This window comes from Martes martes (assembly GCF_963455335.1).
Source record: "Martes martes genome assembly, chromosome: 4".
Classification (NCBI taxonomy): domain Eukaryota; kingdom Metazoa; phylum Chordata; class Mammalia; order Carnivora; family Mustelidae; genus Martes; species Martes martes.
Window position 1 is genome coordinate 36,115,203 of NC_137891.1, and position 21,171 is coordinate 36,136,373.

General features: G+C 40.2%; 1 protein-coding gene across 1 annotated transcript in view; it reads left to right on the plus strand.

The window, feature by feature from the left end:
• The first annotated feature begins 1,383 nt into the window (after positions 1 to 1,383).
• The window catches only part of YWHAZ (tyrosine 3-monooxygenase/tryptophan 5-monooxygenase activation protein zeta), a 34,152-nt gene continuing 14,364 nt past the window's right edge, over positions 1,384 to 21,171 (plus strand). The window contains exons 1-3 of the mRNA XM_080801459.1: positions 1,384 to 1,673; positions 2,369 to 2,552; positions 5,492 to 5,796. Coding sequence (XP_080657585.1) covers positions 5,503 to 5,796 — 294 coding nt within the window. The 5' untranslated portion in view covers positions 1,384 to 1,673; positions 2,369 to 2,552; positions 5,492 to 5,502. The remainder of the gene's footprint in view (positions 1,674 to 2,368; positions 2,553 to 5,491; positions 5,797 to 21,171) is intronic.

Consider the following 21,171-nt stretch of genomic DNA (forward strand, 5'->3'; position numbering starts at 1 on the left):
ATTTATTGATGCAGAGAAATCCCTACACTTCCTCTAAAAGGAAAGGGAATATATTCTATCTAGACACATAGTTGAGATTAGAGAAACACCGATTTCCATTTTAAGTAAGATTTAACTTACTATCTTTTTTATTTTATTTATTTAAGTAATTGGTACACCCCATGTGGGACTTGAACTCATGATTCGGAGATCAAGAGCTATAGGCTCTTCCAACTGAGCCAGCCCTAACTTAGTATCTTCCGTCAAATTTCTGCTGCCATGTCTAGCACAAAGCCAAAGACAACTTAAAAAAAGGGCGGGGGGTTGAAATATTATTTTAAATGAGTCACTCTCGAAAAAACTTTATTTGGGACTCAAAGAACGGTGACTTTAACATCTCAGAAATAAAACCCTGATCAATTAAGTCTAGTATGAGTCTGTTTTAATGTGAAGTTGGGAAAAAAATAAAACACCCTGAAACTGAACTGGTCACTGGAAAACTCTCTTCCTGGTTTATACTTTACTATCTAAATGCCAGCTGGAACCTCATAATTTGCAGAATGGTCTGGGGCAGAAATACTGTATCCAACAGAACAGAACATACAGAACAGACAAGGTGCTGGAAAAGTGGGGACGGATTTTATGTGTCTGCTACTGATGAATTCAGTCCTCTGCACAACTTGAGGCTGAACTCTTTAGTGAGGCTCCTTTGTCAGCTGTGCTTTAGGCAGGCCCCCTAGTAGGTGCTCAATAAAGGTATGTTGGGAGAAATAGACAAACCAAGAAACATACTCTTGACTACAGAGAACAACAAACTGATACATACCATAGGGGAGGTAGATGGGGAGATGGGGGAAAGAGGGAATGGGCATTAAAGAGTACACTTACCGAGATAAGGGGGAAATGATTTTTAAAAAGGATTTGTTGGAAAACTCAGGCCAAAATGGCGTTTGCAAAGAGGTAGTAGGAACAGTTCTGAGTTTTCATTGCTGACTATGTAAACTCTAGGTGACTTTTGCAACTGGTTTCGCAGGTCACTAATCTTTTCGTAGCTCTAACGTTCAAAGGGAGAAGAGGCAGAGGCATTTTACACTGTGCATGTTTCTCTCTGAACTTCCTTAAGTTGACTGGGTGGAGGCTCTACCGTTTTAGGCTGGCCCGTTGGTAGGCACCTGCAATTTCCGCTCCTCTCTTTCCCCCTCTTCCTGGCTCCACTGCCAGCTGGGTCAACGGGGGCCCTAGGAAATACCACACCCCTCAAACCTTGCTTCAGGAGAAAACAGGTAATGATCTTTATGTTTTAAATCACTGCAACATGAACTCTTCCAGTGGATGCTTTATTTGGATAGAAAAATCTAATCTACGAGAAACGAGTCGGTACAGTCCAACCTGTTCTTTGCTCAGGTCTCCATCACCCCCGGAGCCCTCCGTCTAAGAAGGCTGCCGTTTCCCCGCGGGAGCTGAAAGCGGCGGCCTCTCCTTCCAGGCCTCACCTCCCACCAGCTCCGCCCCAGCCGACCCACCTCACCCCCACTTCGCGCCCCCATTGTCCCCCTCGCAGCTGTCACTGCGCACGGATCCGGAGTCCCCGATTGGAAAACTTTCCCGTCACTCAGCCCATACTCCGGGGCCAGACTCCTCACTCTCTATTCCGAGCCTTAAAAGGTCTAAGGCCGCTTTCCTCGAGCCAGCAGGTAAAGCCGCCGCGGAAGGGAGGAAGGGAGGAAGGGAGGAAGGGAGGGGCCGCGCGCTCAGGTTGGCCCCGCCTGGCGACGGGGTGAGGCAGACTGGGGGTAGCGCGCCACACCGCCCCTCCTCGACCGTCTGACCGCGCCCTCCCCCGCCACCCCCAAATCCTGATCACAATGCCAGAGCGGCGGAGCCACTCGCGTAATGCAGCCCCGGGACGGCCCAGGAGGCTGTTACCACCGCGAAGCACGGAGGGCGGGGCGGGCCAGGGCGCGGGGAGGGAGTGGGGGGGATGTGAAAGGTCCCGGATGTTGCTGAACCGGAGCCCCTTTAGAGGGAGTGACTGGCGCAGGCGCAGGAGGGCCGCACGGAAAGCTAAGGTGGGGGTGGGGAGGAATTTCCTTGCTGGTATAGAGGAAGAGTGAGCCTGTAGAGGTTGCGGGGGATTCGAGAAGGCGAGGTAGGAAGGTACTGGTAGGAAGGAGAAAAAAAAAAGGGAAGGCGCTTCCTGCCCAGGCTCACTCTCCCAAGAGCAGAGAAGTTGGGAGCTGAGCGGGTGGGGAGGAGCGTTGGTAGCGGGAGAAGTGGTACGCTCCTCCGCTCGCCCTCTAGCGCGGGCGGGCAGGACGCGCGCGCTAGGGAGCGGCGGTTGCACTGGGCCCCCAGAGCTGTGGGCACCAATCAACGGTTGCCATAGCAGCGTTTGACGTCATCGTGCGTGTGGTGCCCCTGCTGTCGGAGCTGGTGATTGGAGGAAACCCCGTGTCTGCGGAGCCGCTGTAGCCTGTGAGCAGCGAGATCTACGGACAGAGTCTCAGCCTCGCCGCTGCCGTCCAGAGACTGCTGAGCCCCCGTCCGTCTGCCGCCACCCACTCGGGACACAGGTAAGGGACCCGGCCGCCACCGCCTAGTCCCATTCCTTCCTTTCCCAGACCAACCTTCCAAAAGCCTGAGGGCCGTCCCCGCTCCACAGCCCCTCAGCCCCACTCGCCCGGCGGTAGCGGCGCTGGGCTGAGGCGGAGTCTCCTCAGGCGGAGACGGGCGGCGGCTTTTCCGCTGGGTTCGGGCGGGCGGCTCGCGGCTGCCTAGGGCTACTTGCTTCCGGACCGATGTCTTGGCCCCGATAAGCGCCGGTTCCCGGTCCCCGTCCCCGGGCTGGAAAGGGCGCCCACACGCGAGATCCCCGGGGACCCGCCCGGTCGCCGGCTCCCGGGGGTGACCGAGGCTCCTCTGGGCGCGCTCGGTTCCCACCCGCGCCCCCTCCTCGTCGCCGCCCCGCTCCCGCCCGAGATAATGACTTGGCGACTGCGGGCATTGCAGTGGCGCAGGTGAGGCCGCCCCCTCCCCTCGCGGCCCTCCCCTCCCCCTGCCTCTCCCGCTCGCTGCTCCGCGCAGCCTCCGCGCCCCGCGCTGCGGCGACGGCACCCAGCCCTCCCCCACCCGGGCGGCGGCGCGGCAGCAGGGCCGGGCCTGGGGACCGGGCCGCGAGCCGAGGCTGGCCCGGAGGCGCCCGCCAGGTACTCTAGGGCGAGGCCTCGTTTCTGGCACGAGGGGGAGCCGGCTCTGGGGTGGGGCTGGGCCTGGGACCTGGGGCCGAATTTCCTGGGTTCCTTGGCGGGGTGGGGGATGGGGCTCAGGTTTTTTTCTTTCTTTTTTTTTTTTTTTTTTCTCACCTCATGGTGAGTGGGGGGCTCCGAGTCCTGGTGGTGATAGAGAAGAGAATGGGGGAAGGCGGTGGACCGGCGTGTGGCTCGCCTGCCCGGTGGGCTTGAACGGGAGGGTCGCCGTGCTGGCTTTTTAGACGGTGTCCCCCTCTCGGAGCGGGTGAGGCTGAGCCTAACAGCCGGCGGTGGCCCAGCTCGCCTGGGTGTGGCTCTTGCCCCCTCCCCCACCTGCTGCAGCTGTCGGGTCCTTACAGCCTAAATGAGCACCAGCGGTGTCCGGTGGCGGAGGAGACGCGGGTGGGAGAGTGGGGTGTGTCCGCCGCCCCGCGGGTCGTGGTTCCGCTTCTGCGGGCGGCGCTGGCGTCTCTGCCCCCGGGGCGGGCGAGCGGCTCCCCCCCTTCCCCCGGCTCGGGCGGGGGCGCGCTGCTCCTCCCTCTTGCTCTGGTGGGGGGAATTAACACTCGGCAGTAGGTTGGGCTCCTTGACACAGATCCGCCATGACAAAGAGGGAGAATCGGGGACTTGGGCGGAGCCAAGGAGGGGTGGTTGCGGATAGCGCGCATGCTAGGATTTGCACTTTAAAAGTCAAGGTCTGTTCGTGTTCGTTTCACCTCAGTCTACGTCTCGTCGGTTAAGGGTTAAAATGGGTGCGGCGAGTTCTCTCCGCAATACAGAGGCGAGGTCTTGGAGTACTACTCTGTGAGAAATGCACTTCCCCTCGTACCCGAAGGGTTGCGGAGGGAAACCTTTGTACTGATGTTTGATAATTTTTCGTTAGAAGCAGCATTAGCCTGAGAGCGTTTTGAGTTTCTAAGGGAAAAATCAGTCATTTCAGGGGTGTGTTGGGGGGAGGGTATGAGATCATAAATTTTAAATAGTTTTGCATTGACACGGTATACCTCACAAATAAGCTAGCTGATTACGTCTTTACCCTGTTCGATTTGGCTTTTAAAAAAAAGTGTTCTGGGATTTCCCTAGGAAGGTAAAGGATGTGATACTGGGGAGTCAGTTCTTAGACAGTGGCAGTGGCTCTTCTGTTCACCTTTTATTAGAGCACTTCAGACTGTATATTTACCTTTAAAATCACTTATTCTGTTGGATCAGTGTATGGCTTAGTATCATTCTGTGCTGTTTTAGCACCATCCAAAAGGGTATCTTTAAGGAAAAGCATAACGTTTAAATTAGAAAGGTCTAGGGAGCTTAAAAATGAGAGAAAGGATTAGGTGATAAGTTAATGGTAAAGGCAGCTTGAGTGATAATTAAATTTTGACTACTAGAAACAGTGTAATTCTATATTTAAACTGGAGCAATGACAGAAAACACTGGTCACACTAGATGCACTTCATATATTATACATTTTAGTGTTTATTATGGTAAATTGTAGGACTCAGGCATGTATTACGCATGTATGCATATAACAAGATACAGGTAATGAGGCTTTAGGATCTGTTAGCGATTGTGGGTGCTTGTTTTATATTCAGGATGCCTTAAATCAAGCTATTTGATCTGTTCTCCCAGAAAATTGTCATCAGCTGGCAAGTGTTTCAGAGATCAGTGGGTTTGGGGTGGAGGTAATACGGATAAAATTTAAACTTCTGACAAAAATAGCAGGTATTGTTAAAGTAAAAATACATGAATTACATTAAACTGACCTGAATCACATTAAACTGACCTGAATCATGATTCTGGAAGTATGGTAGAGGTTGTAATGTTGTTCGCCGACAGTGCTTTCTCAGTAAAACAAAACAAAACAAAAAAACTCCTTAATTTTGGATCACTTACGATATTGGAATTGAGATTTTGGCCAAGAAAGGTAAGGGTTGGATTTTAAGGTAGCCTCGTTACTAAATGTGCTTTGTCTTTATGTGAAACGAGGATCTTGTGAACAAAGATGGTGTAGTGCAATTTTAGTTTTGCTTCTCATTTGTTTTATATTAATGTATTTAAATTTGTCCCCTGAATGCTGAGTATGCCCTCTCCCCCCTCCCCCCCCCCCCATTCTGGCCATCCTTTTGTGAGGCTGCAGTCAGTTCCTCATGCGAAGATGCTTCATTGGGCATTTAAGTTTGAGGTGTTAATATAACTTATTTACAAAAGGTATAATTTTGAGTCTATTTATTTCGATGGAAAAATCTAAATGCTGCTTTTTTTCCCTGCAGAACATCCAGTCATGGATAAAAATGAGCTGGTGCAGAAGGCCAAACTGGCCGAGCAGGCTGAGCGATATGATGACATGGCAGCCTGCATGAAGTCTGTAACTGAGCAAGGAGCTGAATTATCCAATGAGGAGAGGAATCTTCTCTCAGTTGCTTATAAAAATGTTGTAGGAGCCCGTAGGTCATCTTGGAGGGTCGTCTCGAGTATTGAGCAAAAGACGGAAGGTGCTGAGAAAAAACAGCAGATGGCTCGAGAATACAGAGAGAAAATTGAGACCGAGCTAAGAGATATCTGCAATGATGTACTGGTGAGAATCATTCAGACTAGCTTCATTATAAAATAGGGCTCCTATAATGAATATCAAGTGTTACTTTCAACTTCTTTGGTTTTTCTTTTCCTTTAAAAAATTGAATGTTCTAAATTTTGAAGTCTTCAGGGTGTCATTACTAAAAGGTATTAAACAGTTGTAGTTAAATTGGTATAAAATAAATGCAGTACTGATTATCAGTTCAGGTAGACGAAGAAAGACTGGTAGTGTATTTTGTACTAATTGAAAAACTATTACAATTTCAGTTGTGGTTAAGGTATTTATAGTAGTTATAGAGCTCATTTTCTTAAGGGTACATTTGTGGATACAGGAATTTTAGGTACCTTGTTTTATGTAAGAAAGATGTAATAGGAGACTCATTATAGACATAATATCCTCCCTGGTTTAGCCACTTAGCTATGCAGAAGACTGGCTTCAGAGTTGCCTTTTGCCTCTTCCTGCATTAAATGTTAGAAGTTAACTTTGTACATAGACAAAGATTATGAATAACTCAAACTTGATTTTTCTAGGTTCAATCAGGCAATATTTTTAAGAAGTTAGTACCTACTGTGTCGAAGCCCTGCTTCTCTAAGAAGCTTAAAAGAACAGAACATTGCATTTTAGCTAATTGTAATCAACCTTCTTTAAATGATAGCTTTTTTATTCGGAAAAGTTTAAATCTTAGGATAAATTGGTAGGAGATTCAGTCATTTAGCATATAACATAGATACATTAATACTTTTCCTTTTTAATGATCCAGGAATGATTTTACTAAATGATTACCTGTAGGACTTCCAAGTTGTACATTGGGTCTCAGTATGGCAGTATTGAGTATCTCATTTTCTCTGGACAGGTTACTGATTCTGGGCTTCAGAATAAAATCCAGGTGCACACTTCCTTGAAACTTGTTCATGGAAGGGCTACTCTAACGAGCAATATAAGATTATTTCTGATGTGGTTTTAGGTTTAGGGCTTTTGTTTAAGTTATGCTGGTAATAAGATTCCTTTACACAAGTTTTTAATTACTAATGGGATAGCTTTAAGTCCTGAATTATCCTCAAATGATAATTTCTATAAGCTGTATTTTAAAGAAAAATATTTTTTATCTTTACATGGGCTTACAAAATCTTCTCTTGTAGTGTCTGTCTTGGGTGGGATCTGTTTGTGGTTTTTGTTTTTGTTTTTTATCATGAATAGGAGTAATTTCTAAGGTGGGAAAGGATTTTCTGTGTTTTTATTAAGGCTAAATAACAAATGTTTATCTTGTGATTTGCTAAGGTAATAAGAATATTTAAAATTCAAAAATATGTCTTTCTATAATAAAATGTGTTGGATTTTTCTCTCTTGCTCTCTTTACGGACTAATACCTGTGTACATGTTACTGAATTTTGTTCACTCCGGTGTTTTTCCTCCCAATTATTACACTTGATAGGTCAGATAATTTTTATTTTGGTTTAAAAGAGTTTGTTTTGAGTTATAATTTAAGACAAAAGCCAACCTTAGGAATAAAAGGGGATTACTTACTAACAACTTTCTTTGCTATTCCAGGTAGGTATTTGCATGTTTTTCCTACACAAAATACAAAGATTGTAGCAGTTTTTACTTTGTTTCCATTTGATTTCCTTATCAAAAAAAAAAAATTACTGCATAAAATGAGTGGATGGTAATAACTAGATAATCTCTAAATAGCTTCTTTGTTGATATGATTATTAAGGGGATTTGATATTGGTGACTTTCCATGTTCTTCAGAATAGAACTGGCCTCTTGCTAAGTCTAAATGAAATTTCCACCTTGAGCGTATTGATAAATGAAAGTTTAATTCCTTTGCTATACCAAAGCTAAACAGATTTTTGCTTCCACCCTTGGTCTTTTAGTGATCTAAAAGCTGATCTTTTAGTTCTTGCTCTGTTAGTGATCTTTGCGTAGTTCATGCTTCCTGACATAAAGTATCTACTCAAGTATTTGCTGAGTAAATGAACAAAAAGTCTTCTTTTGGAAAAGAGGATAATAGAACTGGTCCAGCAGCACTGCTAATTTTCTAAGGCCTTTTCTGTTTCATCTTGGGAAAATTCGGTATTTACAGATATTGTGGTTCTTCAAGTAGACCTATCATCATTTTTCAAACAGGTCATGTTGGCTCTGGAAAAATATCACGTAAAATCCCTTTTCCCCCTTTGAGTAAAATGGAAGAATAAAATACAGCAGAACTGAAATTTCTCCTAGAGAAAAATCTTTTTGATGTACTTGATGATTAGTGAAAGTCTGCCTTAATAATATTTTAAGGTCTTACATGGTTAAAAAAAAAAAAAGAAAGAAAGAAAGAAAAATACAATTTTTAGTATAGTTTTTTCCTAAGCGTTGATATCATCCCGCTGGCCATTTGAGAAAAATAAGCAGGTAGTCCCTTTTCGGAATTAAAGTTACTGATCAGTTGCATCAGTGATGAACCAGACTTAATTATTCTGTTGAGTTTTTGAGCATCTGTATCATATGGCCAAAGACCTCTTTCCATAAAAAGGAGCTCAGTTTTTCTGAATAGCTCTTTAGTCTTTTATTAAGTGGTTACTGCCATTCTTGTTATAAGCATTTATCAAGTGTTTAATTAATATCATTTACTAAACAAAGAAAGGATAGTCATGTTACTTTGTGCAAGAGTTGTAGAACATTACTGTGGGAAATTGTCATAGGCATTCACAACATGGACTTCTCTTTTTGCAAGAGAACTTGGTTCGTCCTTATGTTGTTAATTTGAAGTTTGCCATATGTGAACCAAAATCTCTTGGTAGTGGGGTAGGGAGTAAACAGTAGTGATGTCTACTACTTGCTCTGCATAAATAGACAAGAAGCAGCCAAAAACTGGATAGTTTTGTCTTGAACGTGAAATGACAAAATACATACTAGAAAACCCAATTCCAGCTCAAAGAAGAATGTAGTGGTGTAAAAAGAACACCACGTTCTGAGTCAGACCAGCTTTTACCATCTAATAATTGCAAGGCTTAAGGAAATTATTCAGTTCTCTGAGAAAACTGAGTTCAATTAAATGACAGTAATGTCTACTCCATAGGATTGTTACAGAGAATGAAAATGAGGAGTTTCTTAACTTGAGTCTGGGAATGGGATTTAAAAGATCTAGGAAGCCTTAAAAACTATTTTTGTGGGGCAGAGGGTCCATACTGACCAGTGAATTTTCCAAAGTGTCATTAAAAAATTTGAAAGCCACTGGTATAAGGCAAAAAACAGCTTACAAGAGGTGAAGCAGTAAAATCTTGTATCTAGCATCTAATAGTTGGCAGCAGTAGTTGAGTAATAATAGTAATACTTACTTAGTTAACCTGGGTCCCATTTTATATGCTTCTCTACATTTTTATTTGCCCAAGGCAGTTTTAAGGTGTGGTTGCTGGGCACTCATTTTTATCTGTAGCCTACAGAACTGTTGTTCAGCAGGAACAGGCTAGGAAACCAGGTAGCTTTGGGAGCTTTGCTGGCCTGAATATATTACGTGCCTTGGACTTTAAAAACCGCTATATGGAATTGTAAGCTGACAGTCACTAGACAGTTTATTTATTGGAATACGGTTTCTCAAAAGAATTCTACAGTGTTATACTCATCTTAACTTAATATATTTACATGTTTTTGTCAAATGGATTTTGGTATGTTTGAAAATACAAAGTCCTTTTGTTGCATAGTAGATACCTCCAGTCTTCCAGGGAGGAATACATTGGACAGAGTCTTTTTGACAATAAAATTCATTATTTTTGAGGAGTTGTCATGATAAGCAGTAAATATTGCACCTGGTGAGCAATTTTATACAGTTAGAAAGTCTAAGGTGTATGATGTGGAAATGAAAGGAAATAGAGGAATGAAAATAGAAAGGTAGGTGTTTGCTCTTTGGTGGGAAGGGGAAGAATAACCAACAACCGAAGAGCAACAGGCTACCCTATCCCTTTTCAGTATAGCAGTACTTCACTAAGAATCTCTTTCTGCCTATTACAGTAAGAGATAGAGATGATAGGAGATGTTTAGTTTTAGTGATGAGCTTGTGATGGTGATGATGATGAAAATGGGATTAATGTGGTAAAAGTGAACTAAGAGGAAGAGTTGAAAGGATTTGAAATTAGAATTAGAGTGACAAAACCTGAGTTAAAATCTCAAGAATATGAAGTATAGACACACATAGAAAATAATGGTTCAACTCCTAATCTACCCGAGAAAAAGGAGGACATTGTATGTGGCCCCCACAGAGGCATTTTGAATTAGAAAGGTGGAAAATAAGCTACCGCTGAGTTATAGTATCTCACCAAGAGTAATTTTGCTTTTCATTTTTTCTTTTAAGAACACTCAACTTTACTAGTAAAGAAATCCTAGTGGTAACACCTCAATAGTGGTACAATAGAAGCATCCTAATTGGCTAATTGAAAAGTAGTTTATATGATCAACTTGTTTTAAATATTTGCTTTAAATTAAAAAAAAATTCATGTATATGTTCATTTGTCCATTTCTAATGTGAGGCCAAGCCTTTTCAAATAATTTGCTTAACTACCCTTATCAATGTATCCTTTACAAAATATAGTTTGAGTCTGCATAGTAGAGTGAGAACTTAAATGTGTGGTAAGCATTTGCTTCAGAATCCTTCTAGAAAAGTGTAATTTTTTTCATTGTTCAACCCAAGCTGTTTTTCTGTAGGTAACTCCCTTTAAAAACTAGTTGCCCCCCCCAAAAAAACCTTAGTTCTTCCAAAGCACTCCATTTAGTTTTCATAGTAACATATTTTTTCGCCCTTGTATATTCTAACATTTAACATAACACTTTAAGTAATTACAGCCAATATAGTGGCATGGTTTGGGAAATAAATATCGGACTCTTAATCGGGTATCTTAATAAATAATCAGTAACTGCTGTTAGAAGCTGAGGGGGATTCCAGAGAGTAACTGAAAAGTGTATCCTCAAGCATTTAGTCTAAGTCATGGGTATTGTTGGGTTTGCTTACCTAGGAGTGGAGAATGCAATGTAATCCAGGTTATCAATTAAGTGAAATTTGGTTAATCTAGCATATTAAGGGTTTTGTAGAAGAGTTGTTGCATTCTAGATCATTCTGTTTGAACGTGGGGGGGGGGCATTGCTTCCTGTAAAAGGCTTTTTCTCAATTTTTGCAAGAGATGGGACTAGGAGAGCTGGGTACTGGCTAGATCATACTACACTGTTAGACATACCTTTTATAATGGTATAACAACTAAGGAGTGGTGGACTTCAGAGGCCATGGAAAAACTTGCAGGCCCTGGAAGGTGACACCAAATTTTGCCTCTTAGAAGCTGATTGGTAGACATGCAAAAATAGTTGTTTTTATAAGGAAAATCTGCTTTTAGAATTTTACAAATTTTTTAAAGATTCAATCTGGTTCTTTGGACTCATTTTCTTTTACTAATATCAGAATAGATTCTCAGTGCCTGTATAATAGATATATATATTAATCAGTGTTTATATACTAATCTTGTTTTTTTACTTGGGGTTTAACCTATGAAAGACTTAGGGTTTTCCCCCCCATGAATATATAGTATCTTTTCATATCTGGTGAGTGGTTCTAGCATATAAAGGGAGCCCAGTATATGACATAGTTTTGCCATTATAATATTGAGTTAAATGTTATTGGGCTATTGAGATTCATTTGACTATACATTTTTGATCCGAAAGTAAATAATCTTTGGCACATTCATAGTGAAGAATGCATATGGATATGAGAAATTCTCTTCTAAAAGTTAAAATTATAGATGTTCTAATGTCAGCCACATTAAAAAAAAACTTGTTTATTGAAATTACAATATATATTAGAATTTTTTTCCCCCTAGAATTATGAAGGTCCCTGTTGTGATTTCATTCTGGTTCTTGTACTTTCCTTAGTATGATAGTTTTACATTGAGAATAAACAGTGCACTTTAGGGGATTTAGAATTGCTGTAAGTTCAGTATGCTAAAAGCCAGAGTTCATCTTTCTTTTGAAGTTACCTGTCCTTTCGGTCGACTTAATTTTGGCAATTCTGTGCTGCATACAGCTCTTAATTATTTCTGTAAAGCACTGATTCCCTTGTCCTTCTGTTCGAGCTTTGCCAGAATCCCATATACAGAGCCTTTGGCTGTAGTTTGGTCTTACCGCCGTCCCTGAGACAAGCAACTGCTAATTCCTGTCTTTATGGCCTGAGGGTTTCTGCTTCATTCCTCTGACTTAAAATTTACTTTAATCTTGTTCATTACCCCCCCCCCCCAACTTCAGGGGATTGACTCCATCCCTTCATCCTCCTTGAAAACAGAAGGGAACTTTGATGTTTGTGGTATTTAATTTTGATATTAAGCATATTCGTATTTTTTAGGTAACACAGATTTTAATTTGGCTTGGGAGGAATGGAGTGTTTAGCCACTGTATCACAGCAGTTTCCATGGTATTAGCACATTTCTGTGCAACAGGTCATTCTTAATTTGTTCTTTCTGAATCGGAAATGTGTATCTGCAAAAATGTAGTACCAGTTGTCATTTGTCATTGATTTAGTTATGCATTTAATGTGACATAAGTAATAACGTGTTATAGAATAGTCTTTTTTTTTAAATATTTTATTTATGTATTTGACAGAGAGAATACAAGCAAGGGGAGCTGCAGACAGGGAGAGGGAGAAGAGGGATCATGACCTGAGCCAGATGCAGTTGTTTAACCAACTGAACCATTCAGGCGTTCTATAGAATAGTCTTATATCTTGCCACAGTTCACTTTTGTTTTCTGTTGGCTTATTTATTTATTGCTACAGTGTGGCTCCTGAGGCAACAAAGCATGGATATATAGCTGATTTGGTATCAGTATGATCCTATGATGTAGACATGCACATTTGTTTACACTCGAATAGATTATACTAAAAGGTTACAGCATATAAACTTCTGCGACTTTCTTTTGATAGAATTTGTTATGAGCATTTTTCCCTTCTCCCCCAAATAAAAATACGCTTACAGTGGTGTTAGCCACAGGTAGGATGGCAAGGTAAGACTGTAAGGACAGTCTGTCAGATGTTAATATGTAGAGTTGAATAGACCAAAAGTAAGACTTTGTTCAGTGGGTTGACCTGTATGCCTGTTCATTTCTTTTAAATGTAGGAAAGACCCTATTGCATTTAATTTGCAAGGAGTACTCAATTTTGTTTTATTGGGATTTCATTTACTTGAATTGTTTAATAAGTAGTTAAAAATGTTTTTTAGTGGAAGTTAATTCCTATCTTAGAAAACAAATTTTGGGATCTAAGAGGATTTTGTTCGTTTTTTAAATTAGCAGTATTACCAAGGAACCTAGTCTGAGTTGAGTGGGTCTCATCTTAATGGATTAATTACAAATGCTTTTCTGAGAAAAACCTACTTGTTGATCCAAGACTCATGAACTGTCTGCTTATAACTTTTTTGCTTCTTTAAACATATAATAAACACCATTGCCCAGATTTAGGGAGGACATAGACATAAAATTGGACCACATTTTAACATTTAACCCAGGGACATTCGGTGAAATCCTACCCCAAATGATTTATTTGTAAAATGTGACGCTGTGAAATTGACAGTTGAGGGCAGTATTACATATAGGCAGGCTGTAGTATACTTAGAACAAATTCTCAATTCAGTAATTTGAGTATTTTACTACTGTGTTTGGAAAAATGTTCAGAAATAGGACTTCCTAAAGTGATCCTGTTCTTTGTTATGAGTAATGAATTTTCCCTCCAGTTTCCCCTTTGGTTGTTTTCATCTGATAGAGGGGCTTTTCATCAGACAAACTTGTAAGATCACAGGGATAAGACTTAAAGAATAATCTTGTGTAATTTTCTAAAAGGAAGCTAAAGTGTGTACTACCTTTAAAGGGATGATAGAATCTAAATCTAGCACAGGCTATGCAAACTTTCGGGGTTTGAAATTTTTACTCATTTTATGACTTGGGGTAAGTTATTCCATCTCTGTGACTGTTTCCACATCTTCAAAATGGGAATGCTGATAGTATCTACCTCAAGGATGTTTTTTGTTTTGTTTTTAAAGGTTTTATTTATTTATTTGACAGAGATCACAAGTAGGCAGAGAGGCAGGCGGGGGGTGGGGGGGGGAGGCAGGCTCCCTGTTGAGCAGAGAGCCCTATGTGGGGCTCGATCCCAGGACTGCAAGGTCATGACCCGAGCCAAAGGCAGAGGCTTAACCCACTGAGCCACCCAGGTGTCCCTACCTCAAGGATGTTTTGAGAATTAATGAGTTAACACACACCCATGGTGATGTTAAATAGTGAATATACGGCTTACCTTTCTTTGTACCTGATAATTGTTTCATTGTGGTTTGATTTATTAATTTTGAGGTTAAACATAAGAATTTTAATTAACTGCTTAAATTCCTTTTATTAATATTTATTTCATAAGCTCCCTGTGCTTTTGAAAAATATATATGATGTGTAATATACATGTATAGAAATAAAAGAAATATATATTTAGTAAAATATTAAAAGCCCCTGCTCTTAAAAAAATCTTGATAGGGGCGCCTGGGTGGCTCAGCCGGTTAAGTCTCTGCCCTCGGCTCAGGTCATGATCCCAGGGTCCTGGAATCGAGCCCTGCATCGGGCTCTCTGCTTATTTGGGAGCCTGCGTCCTCCTCTCTCTCTCTCTCTCTCTCTCTCTGCCTGCCTCTCTGCCTACTTGTGATCTCTGTCTGTCAAATAAATAAATAAAATCTTTAAAAAAAAAAATCTTGGTAACTTAGGGAAGTGGGCACATATACAAATAATGTAACAGAAAGACTTCACGTTTGGTTGACTATGAAAGAGCTGGTCTTCACCTTTTTTTTAAAAAGGAACGGGACACCTGGGTGGCTCAGTGGGTTAAAGCCTCTGCCTTCGGCTCAGGTCATGATCCCAGGGTGCTCGGATCGAGCCCCGCATTGGGCTCTCTGCTCAGCAGGGATCCTGCTTCCTCTTCTCTCTCTGCCTGCCTCTCCAGCTACTTGTGATCTCTGTCAAATGAATGAATAAAATCTTTAAAAAAAAAAAAGGGCAACTGATAAATCTAGTCCCACTAGGAAGTTTATAATAATAGTGTGCATATGCAAATTAAAAAAAACACTAAAAATGACGTGTTTTAAACAAAAAGTGTTTTGTGGTGGAAATACTGAGAAATGGGGCCTTGGTTGGTTGATGCCAACTATAAAAAGGGTTCTGTGTCAGGGAAGGAGGAGGAGAGCCCCTGAGAATGGTAGAACAATTTTAACAGTTATCCTTTGGTGCTCTATAAATTCTTTTTGGTACTTTCTACAATTTACCATTTTATCATTAGGAGCTACATTTTGAATGTGAGGTAAAATATAGATTACCTTGGGATTATTTTGCCTAGTATTAAGGATCCAAAGGTAGGCAGTTCTCTGAACCTGATTTAATTTAGCAGTTTTTCATCCCACTTACTGAGTCCTTTCACCCAGTTTTTTTTTTTTTTTTTTAAGACATACGTACAAAATGTTTTAGAACAACAGGCTTTTTATCAGCTTTAAGTTTTCTGCAGGTACCTTTTGATTCATTTTAGGGAAAATTTAAGGAGCAGCTACTCTAGCTTTCAACAGGAATTAGGATGAATATTTTAGGCTTGCTTTAACATTCCTTAACACCAGGGTTAATATATCTTGGTTTTCTCAAATTCGGTGTTGATTTTTTTTAGAGACTAAATGGCGAAGATTGCCATTTATTTATTAATGGAAAATGCATTCAGCTAAGTGGTTACACTCCTCTGTGATCCCATCCTTGAAGTTAAGCGGCTCTGTCTTTTCATTCTAGATGACCGTATTTATAGGACACCTAAAATTTTACTCTTGTAGGCCAACATTGCATAGAAGGATGAGTTTAAGTCAAAATGTCTGCAAATTAATTTTTGGCAGTGGCCTGATTCATTAGCATTTCTGGTGGAGCATTTTTCTCATTGGTGGTTTGGAAGCAACTAAATGAAGTTGCAGTTGAAAGAGGCCATTCCAGCCACAAGGGGGAGCAAGAGACTAATTTCCAAGTTGGTGGGCCCCAAATGCAACAAAAAGCCTGCTTGCTTTTTAGAATTTTAGATGTAGGAATGATAAAAGGCTCAGTGGCTCTGCAGAATAAAGTGAAAATTCTGGTAAAATTCTCTGCACAAAGAACTTGTGCAAGACTAGAAATTTGAACTTACACGATGTGCTTAAAATTGGAATTAAAATTCTTACTGAAGGTGTTATTAAAAATGACTTTAGGATGTTACGAGTTTTGTAATTAGTAAAATAAATTGGGAGTTGAGCTTTATAGAGTCACTGATTTTAGGCTTGAAGCTGCATCCACTCTAGATTTTTTTATTTTCACAGGTAAGAAACTGAAGCTCAGAGGTTCAGTGACTTACATTAGGTCATACCATAAACATAGTATTTTGTCTTTTCCTGTATCACCTTACTTGTAGATTGAGACATGATGTTTACTCTGGGTAAATGCATAAGCTTTTAGGAGGGATTGAGGATTGTGTGAATAACTGGATAAAATTAACAACTTCAATTTAATTAAAAACAATGGCTTCAGTTTTAGGCTGTATTTTAGGATTCTGTACCTAAATGAAAGTAATGAGAATTTCATTTGTGAAAGCCTTTGTGCCTCAGCTTCCTGCCCCCTTTTTTCTTTTAACCACTGGCATTTTTCATGCATGATTTGTATGAAGTAGAATATCTGTATCCTAACCTCTCTTTATTTGTTTTCATGGAAGAGGGCCATGGTAGTACAGTCTAAAACAGGAATGGGTTATGAAAGCTTGATCTTTCCCATTCACATATTTGGTGAGGTTAAGTCAAAAGAGACATACTCTAGGTATATTTTCAAATTGCCGTCTATAAATGTCTCACTAGGGGTTCTTTTGCTTTGATATTCAGGGGCTATTTAGTATTTGCTAAAGACACTTTATGTATATTTATCTTAATAGAAATTAAATTTAGCATTATTAGGGGAATACTCTTTAAGAAAAAGTGGGAGCCTGCTTTCTGTCCCTCATATTTTTGTTTACAAATGTATCAGCACTTGTTTTCATGCTTTTTCTCTCCTAAATACAATTTTTTACCAATCCAATAAGGAAGTTTGAAAAACACAATTTAGCAAAAAAGGATATAAAGGTGGAGAACAAACTCACTGGTATTGTCATGTTCTAAAAGTAGTCACTCTTAAAAAGAATTTTTTAAAAAAACTTACTTTTATATAATATTAAATAACCAGAAGGAAAAAGAACTTTTTTTTAACCTGTGGTAGTTAAATTCTTTCTAACCAGTTACCCTATTTTGAACTTTCAATTTTGAAATAATTTCAAACTTAGGGGAAAAAAATATACCCTTTACCTGACTCCCTAAATATTAGCATGTGCTATATAACCGCAGTATAATTGTCAAAATTAGCATTTTGTAAAATAACTGATGAAATAAACTCTATAACTTACACAGTTTATTCACAGATAATAACCACTTATAACCTCCTAATTCACTGTACTGGTCTTAATTTTGTTGACTCTCCCTCAATTTGGATTTCTCTGGTGAGTTTTTATAATTCAGATTGTGCATTTGCGGAAGAATTCCATTTCCTAGAAGTGATATTGTGCCCTCTAGGAGGCATATGATACTGTCCTGTTAGTTAACCAGTGCATCTAGATAGGATACTAATTTAAACCACTGAGGACTTGTAGAAATCAGTTGAGTTGTTTTTTTTTTTTTTTAAATATTTTATTTATTTATTTGACAGACAGAGATCACAAGTAGGCAGAGAGGCAGGCAGAGAGAGGGGGGGAAGCAGGCTCCCTGCTGAGCAGAAAGCCCAATGTAGGGCTTGACCCCAGGACCCTGGGATCATGACCTGAGCTGAAGGCAGAGGCTTTAACCCACTGAGCCACCCAGGTGCCCCTCAGTTGAGTTTTTTAAAGATACATGCCCTGTTGTATGATTGTTCTGTCAAAGGTTATGAACTGAATGTATTTTGCCAAAGTACTTTCTGAATGGATGGTGTCATTTTCTGATGGATTCCTCTTTGAAGAGGGGGAAGATACCTCTGTTCTATAACTTGTAATTTTACTTTGAAATACATAGTTCATTAGCTAGCTGGCTTCATGTATTCTAATTGGCAAGCCCAGATCACAGCATATAGGCCAGTGATTTAATTGAAGTGCATAGTCACTGTTCTTTAGGGCTGAATAAATGTATAAATACTTGATAACGGGTGTTCATTGATTTTTAGAGTTTAGTCTAAGGACCCTTTGTCTATAAATTCTGGTTCTCATTTAGGAAAGAAAGGAAGAAAAAGTAAAATTGAATTTAAAGAAAAACTAAGGAATAGTGGTGGGAAAGGAAGTGCGTTAGAGAAGTTTCCCTGGAATAAAATTGGTTTTGAAATTAATGTTAGAGTGAAAAGCAGGAAGACTTTCTCTCTGGATTTTTGTCCCCCTTAGTGTCCTTCAGGATTATTACATAGAACCCTGGAGCTTATCCAGGGGTCCCGCAAGCATATTAGGATATATATGTACCTAGCCTGCCCCTTGGCTGCTATTTCTGAATATAGTTGGCCCTTGAATGAATGATGTGGGGGTTGAGGTGCAGACCACCTCCCAATACAGTTGAAAGTTGTGTAACTATTGACTCCCCCAAAACTTAACAGCCTGCTGTTGATTGGAAGCTTTACCAGTAACATAAACAGTCTTTTAACACATATTTAGTATGCTATATGTTTCATACAATGTATTCTTAAACTAGAGAAAATACAGTGTTATTAAGAAAATCATAAGAAAGAGAAACATGTCTTTTTTTTTTTTTTTAAAGATTTTATTTATTTATTTGGCAGAGATCACAAGTAGGCAGGGCAGCGGGGGGCGGGGGAAGCAGGGTCCCTGCTGAGCAGAAAACCCAGTGCGGGGCTCACTCCCAGGACCTGAAGATCATGATGTGTGCTGAAGGCAGGGGCTTAACCCACTGAGCCATCCAGTCGCCCCAGAAACGTCATTTTTGAGCAATGTCTTAAGTCTTCAGAGAGAACAATATAGGTTTTTTTTTTGTTGTTGTTGTTTTTTGCAGAGTAATCATTATCTAATGTATAATAGCAACCTTAAGAATTGGTATTATACCAACGATAGACATATAAAATATGTCTTTCATATTTTAACTAGAAGTTCAGTAAGATGATGAACTCTTGATAGTTTTCAGGTTGCTAAACTAAGTTTATTTCCTCCTTTACTCAAGATTATTCTAGGTTTCTTCTGTTTTATCAAAGTGAAGCTGTTTGAACTATGCATATGTAATTCAGCCAGGGGATTTAATATTTAAGTGCCTAATATGTATAAAACTTGAGTCTTTAAAGAGCCTATAAGTAGGTTAAGAATAGATATGTATGTGAAAAGTCGAAGGTATAAAGTTAAATTTTTTTTATTTTAAATTATAATTACTCTGGATAATAATTTAGGTGTTACAGAGCACATAGGATACGAAGTAAAAAAATAAAGATTTTCTGATTTTTGTCCTACCTGCTCAGAGGTAATCTATATTAGTCCTAGTCCTATTTTTATCCTTCTGGGAATTTATTGTTCCTATGCAAACAATTCTATCCTTGAAGAAGACTCATGAGCTAGTATTATACACAAAGTATTCTGAGGGCACCTGGCTGACTCAGTGGAGTATGGGACTCTTGATTTTAGAGTTGTAAGCTCAAGCCCCATGTTGGGTGTGGGGATTGCTTAAAAATAAGAAACAAGCAAAACCAAGGAACCTCCCCCCCCCTCGAAAATAATTCTGTAAGTTGTGCATACACAGACTTGCACACATACATGCACTTTGGTGTGTGTCTTATGCTTCATTCCATACTGACACACCTCGTTTTTTTGTGGATGTTTCATAGTATTATATGTGGGTGTCATATAATTTATTTAACTAGTCTATTATTGACAGAAGTAGGATATTTCCTTTTTTTCTTTAATTAAAAGCTCTTGGGGCACCTAGATGGCTCATTTGGTTAAGCATCAAACTCTGAATTTCAGCTCAGATCATGATCTTAGGGTTGTGGGATTGAGCCCCATGTTGGGCTCTGCTCGGTGCAGTCTCTCCTTGTCCCTCTCCCTCTGCTCCAGTCTCTGCTTGTGCTCACTTGCTCATTTGCTTGCTTGCTCTATCTTTAAATAAAATCTTTAAAAAACAACAACAGCAAAAAACTTCACTAAACACTAGAGGTATAGAAAACATAGGCCTTAACTGGATAGTTTTTGAGAATTAGCTTTAGGGAGAACATTGAATTAGAGCTGGATATTGAAAGGTGGATGGTATTTTAACACAGATAACTTTAAATCAATAGTTCTTTAGAGTGATGCATAGGCTCCTTGTAGAGGGGGTCTGTGAGGTCACAATTATCTTCATGATAATACTGAGTCACCATTGACTCCACTGTGTGGATATTAGGACTGATGGAAAAAGTGCCAGTCCCAATACTAATAAAGATAGTGGCACCATATTGTATTAATAATTTATGTATCCCTCACCACCACCCATCTAGTTTGAGGGGGGTAGATACTGGCTTTACTTACTGTTCTTGAAGCTATAAAATCATTACTAGCCCTTATGTAGATATCTTTTTAATATTCTGAGGCATAATGGGAAGTCTAGCAGTTATTTCCAGGAAAAGTTGGGGTTTTTTTGTTTTGCTTTTTTTTAAAGATTTTATTTACTTATTTGACAGAGATCACAAGTAGGCAGAGAGGCAGGCAGAGAGAGAGGGGGAAGCAGGCTCCCTGCTGAGCGGAAAGCCCGATGTGGGGCTTGACCCCAGGACCCCGGGGTCATGACTTGAGCTGAAGGCCTCTGCTTCAACCCACCGAGCCACCCAGGTGCCCCAAGGAAAAGTTTTTGTGATTATTTGAATCATGAGCTAAACTAGCTGCTCCCTTATTTTCCCCCACAGAATACTCTTCAAAGAACGACAGACAGGCAAGCTATGGTTATGCATACTTGAGTATTTGGCAGACATCTTGAAAATGAAGGAGTGAGCTTGTCACTTTAATGAAAACAAATGATATCTGTGACCAGTGATAAAAGTTAAGCTTTGAAGCATAAATAAGAATTTTGGAAAACTCCTATCCACTTCTATGATCTTGACAGCCTTCCTAATTTTCTTAATGAGTATAAAGCAGTCCTAAAACCAAAAGTCTTTAAACATTAAATTAGGGGGCATTTATTGTTATTACTTAGTTTTTTTCCTAGAACATGTATCTGTTTGTTTTTTAATTTTTTTTTAAAGATTTTATTTATTTATTTCGAGAGAGAAAGCCCAAGCAGGGGGAGCAGCAGGCAGAGGGAGAGGGAGGAGCGGGGATCCCAA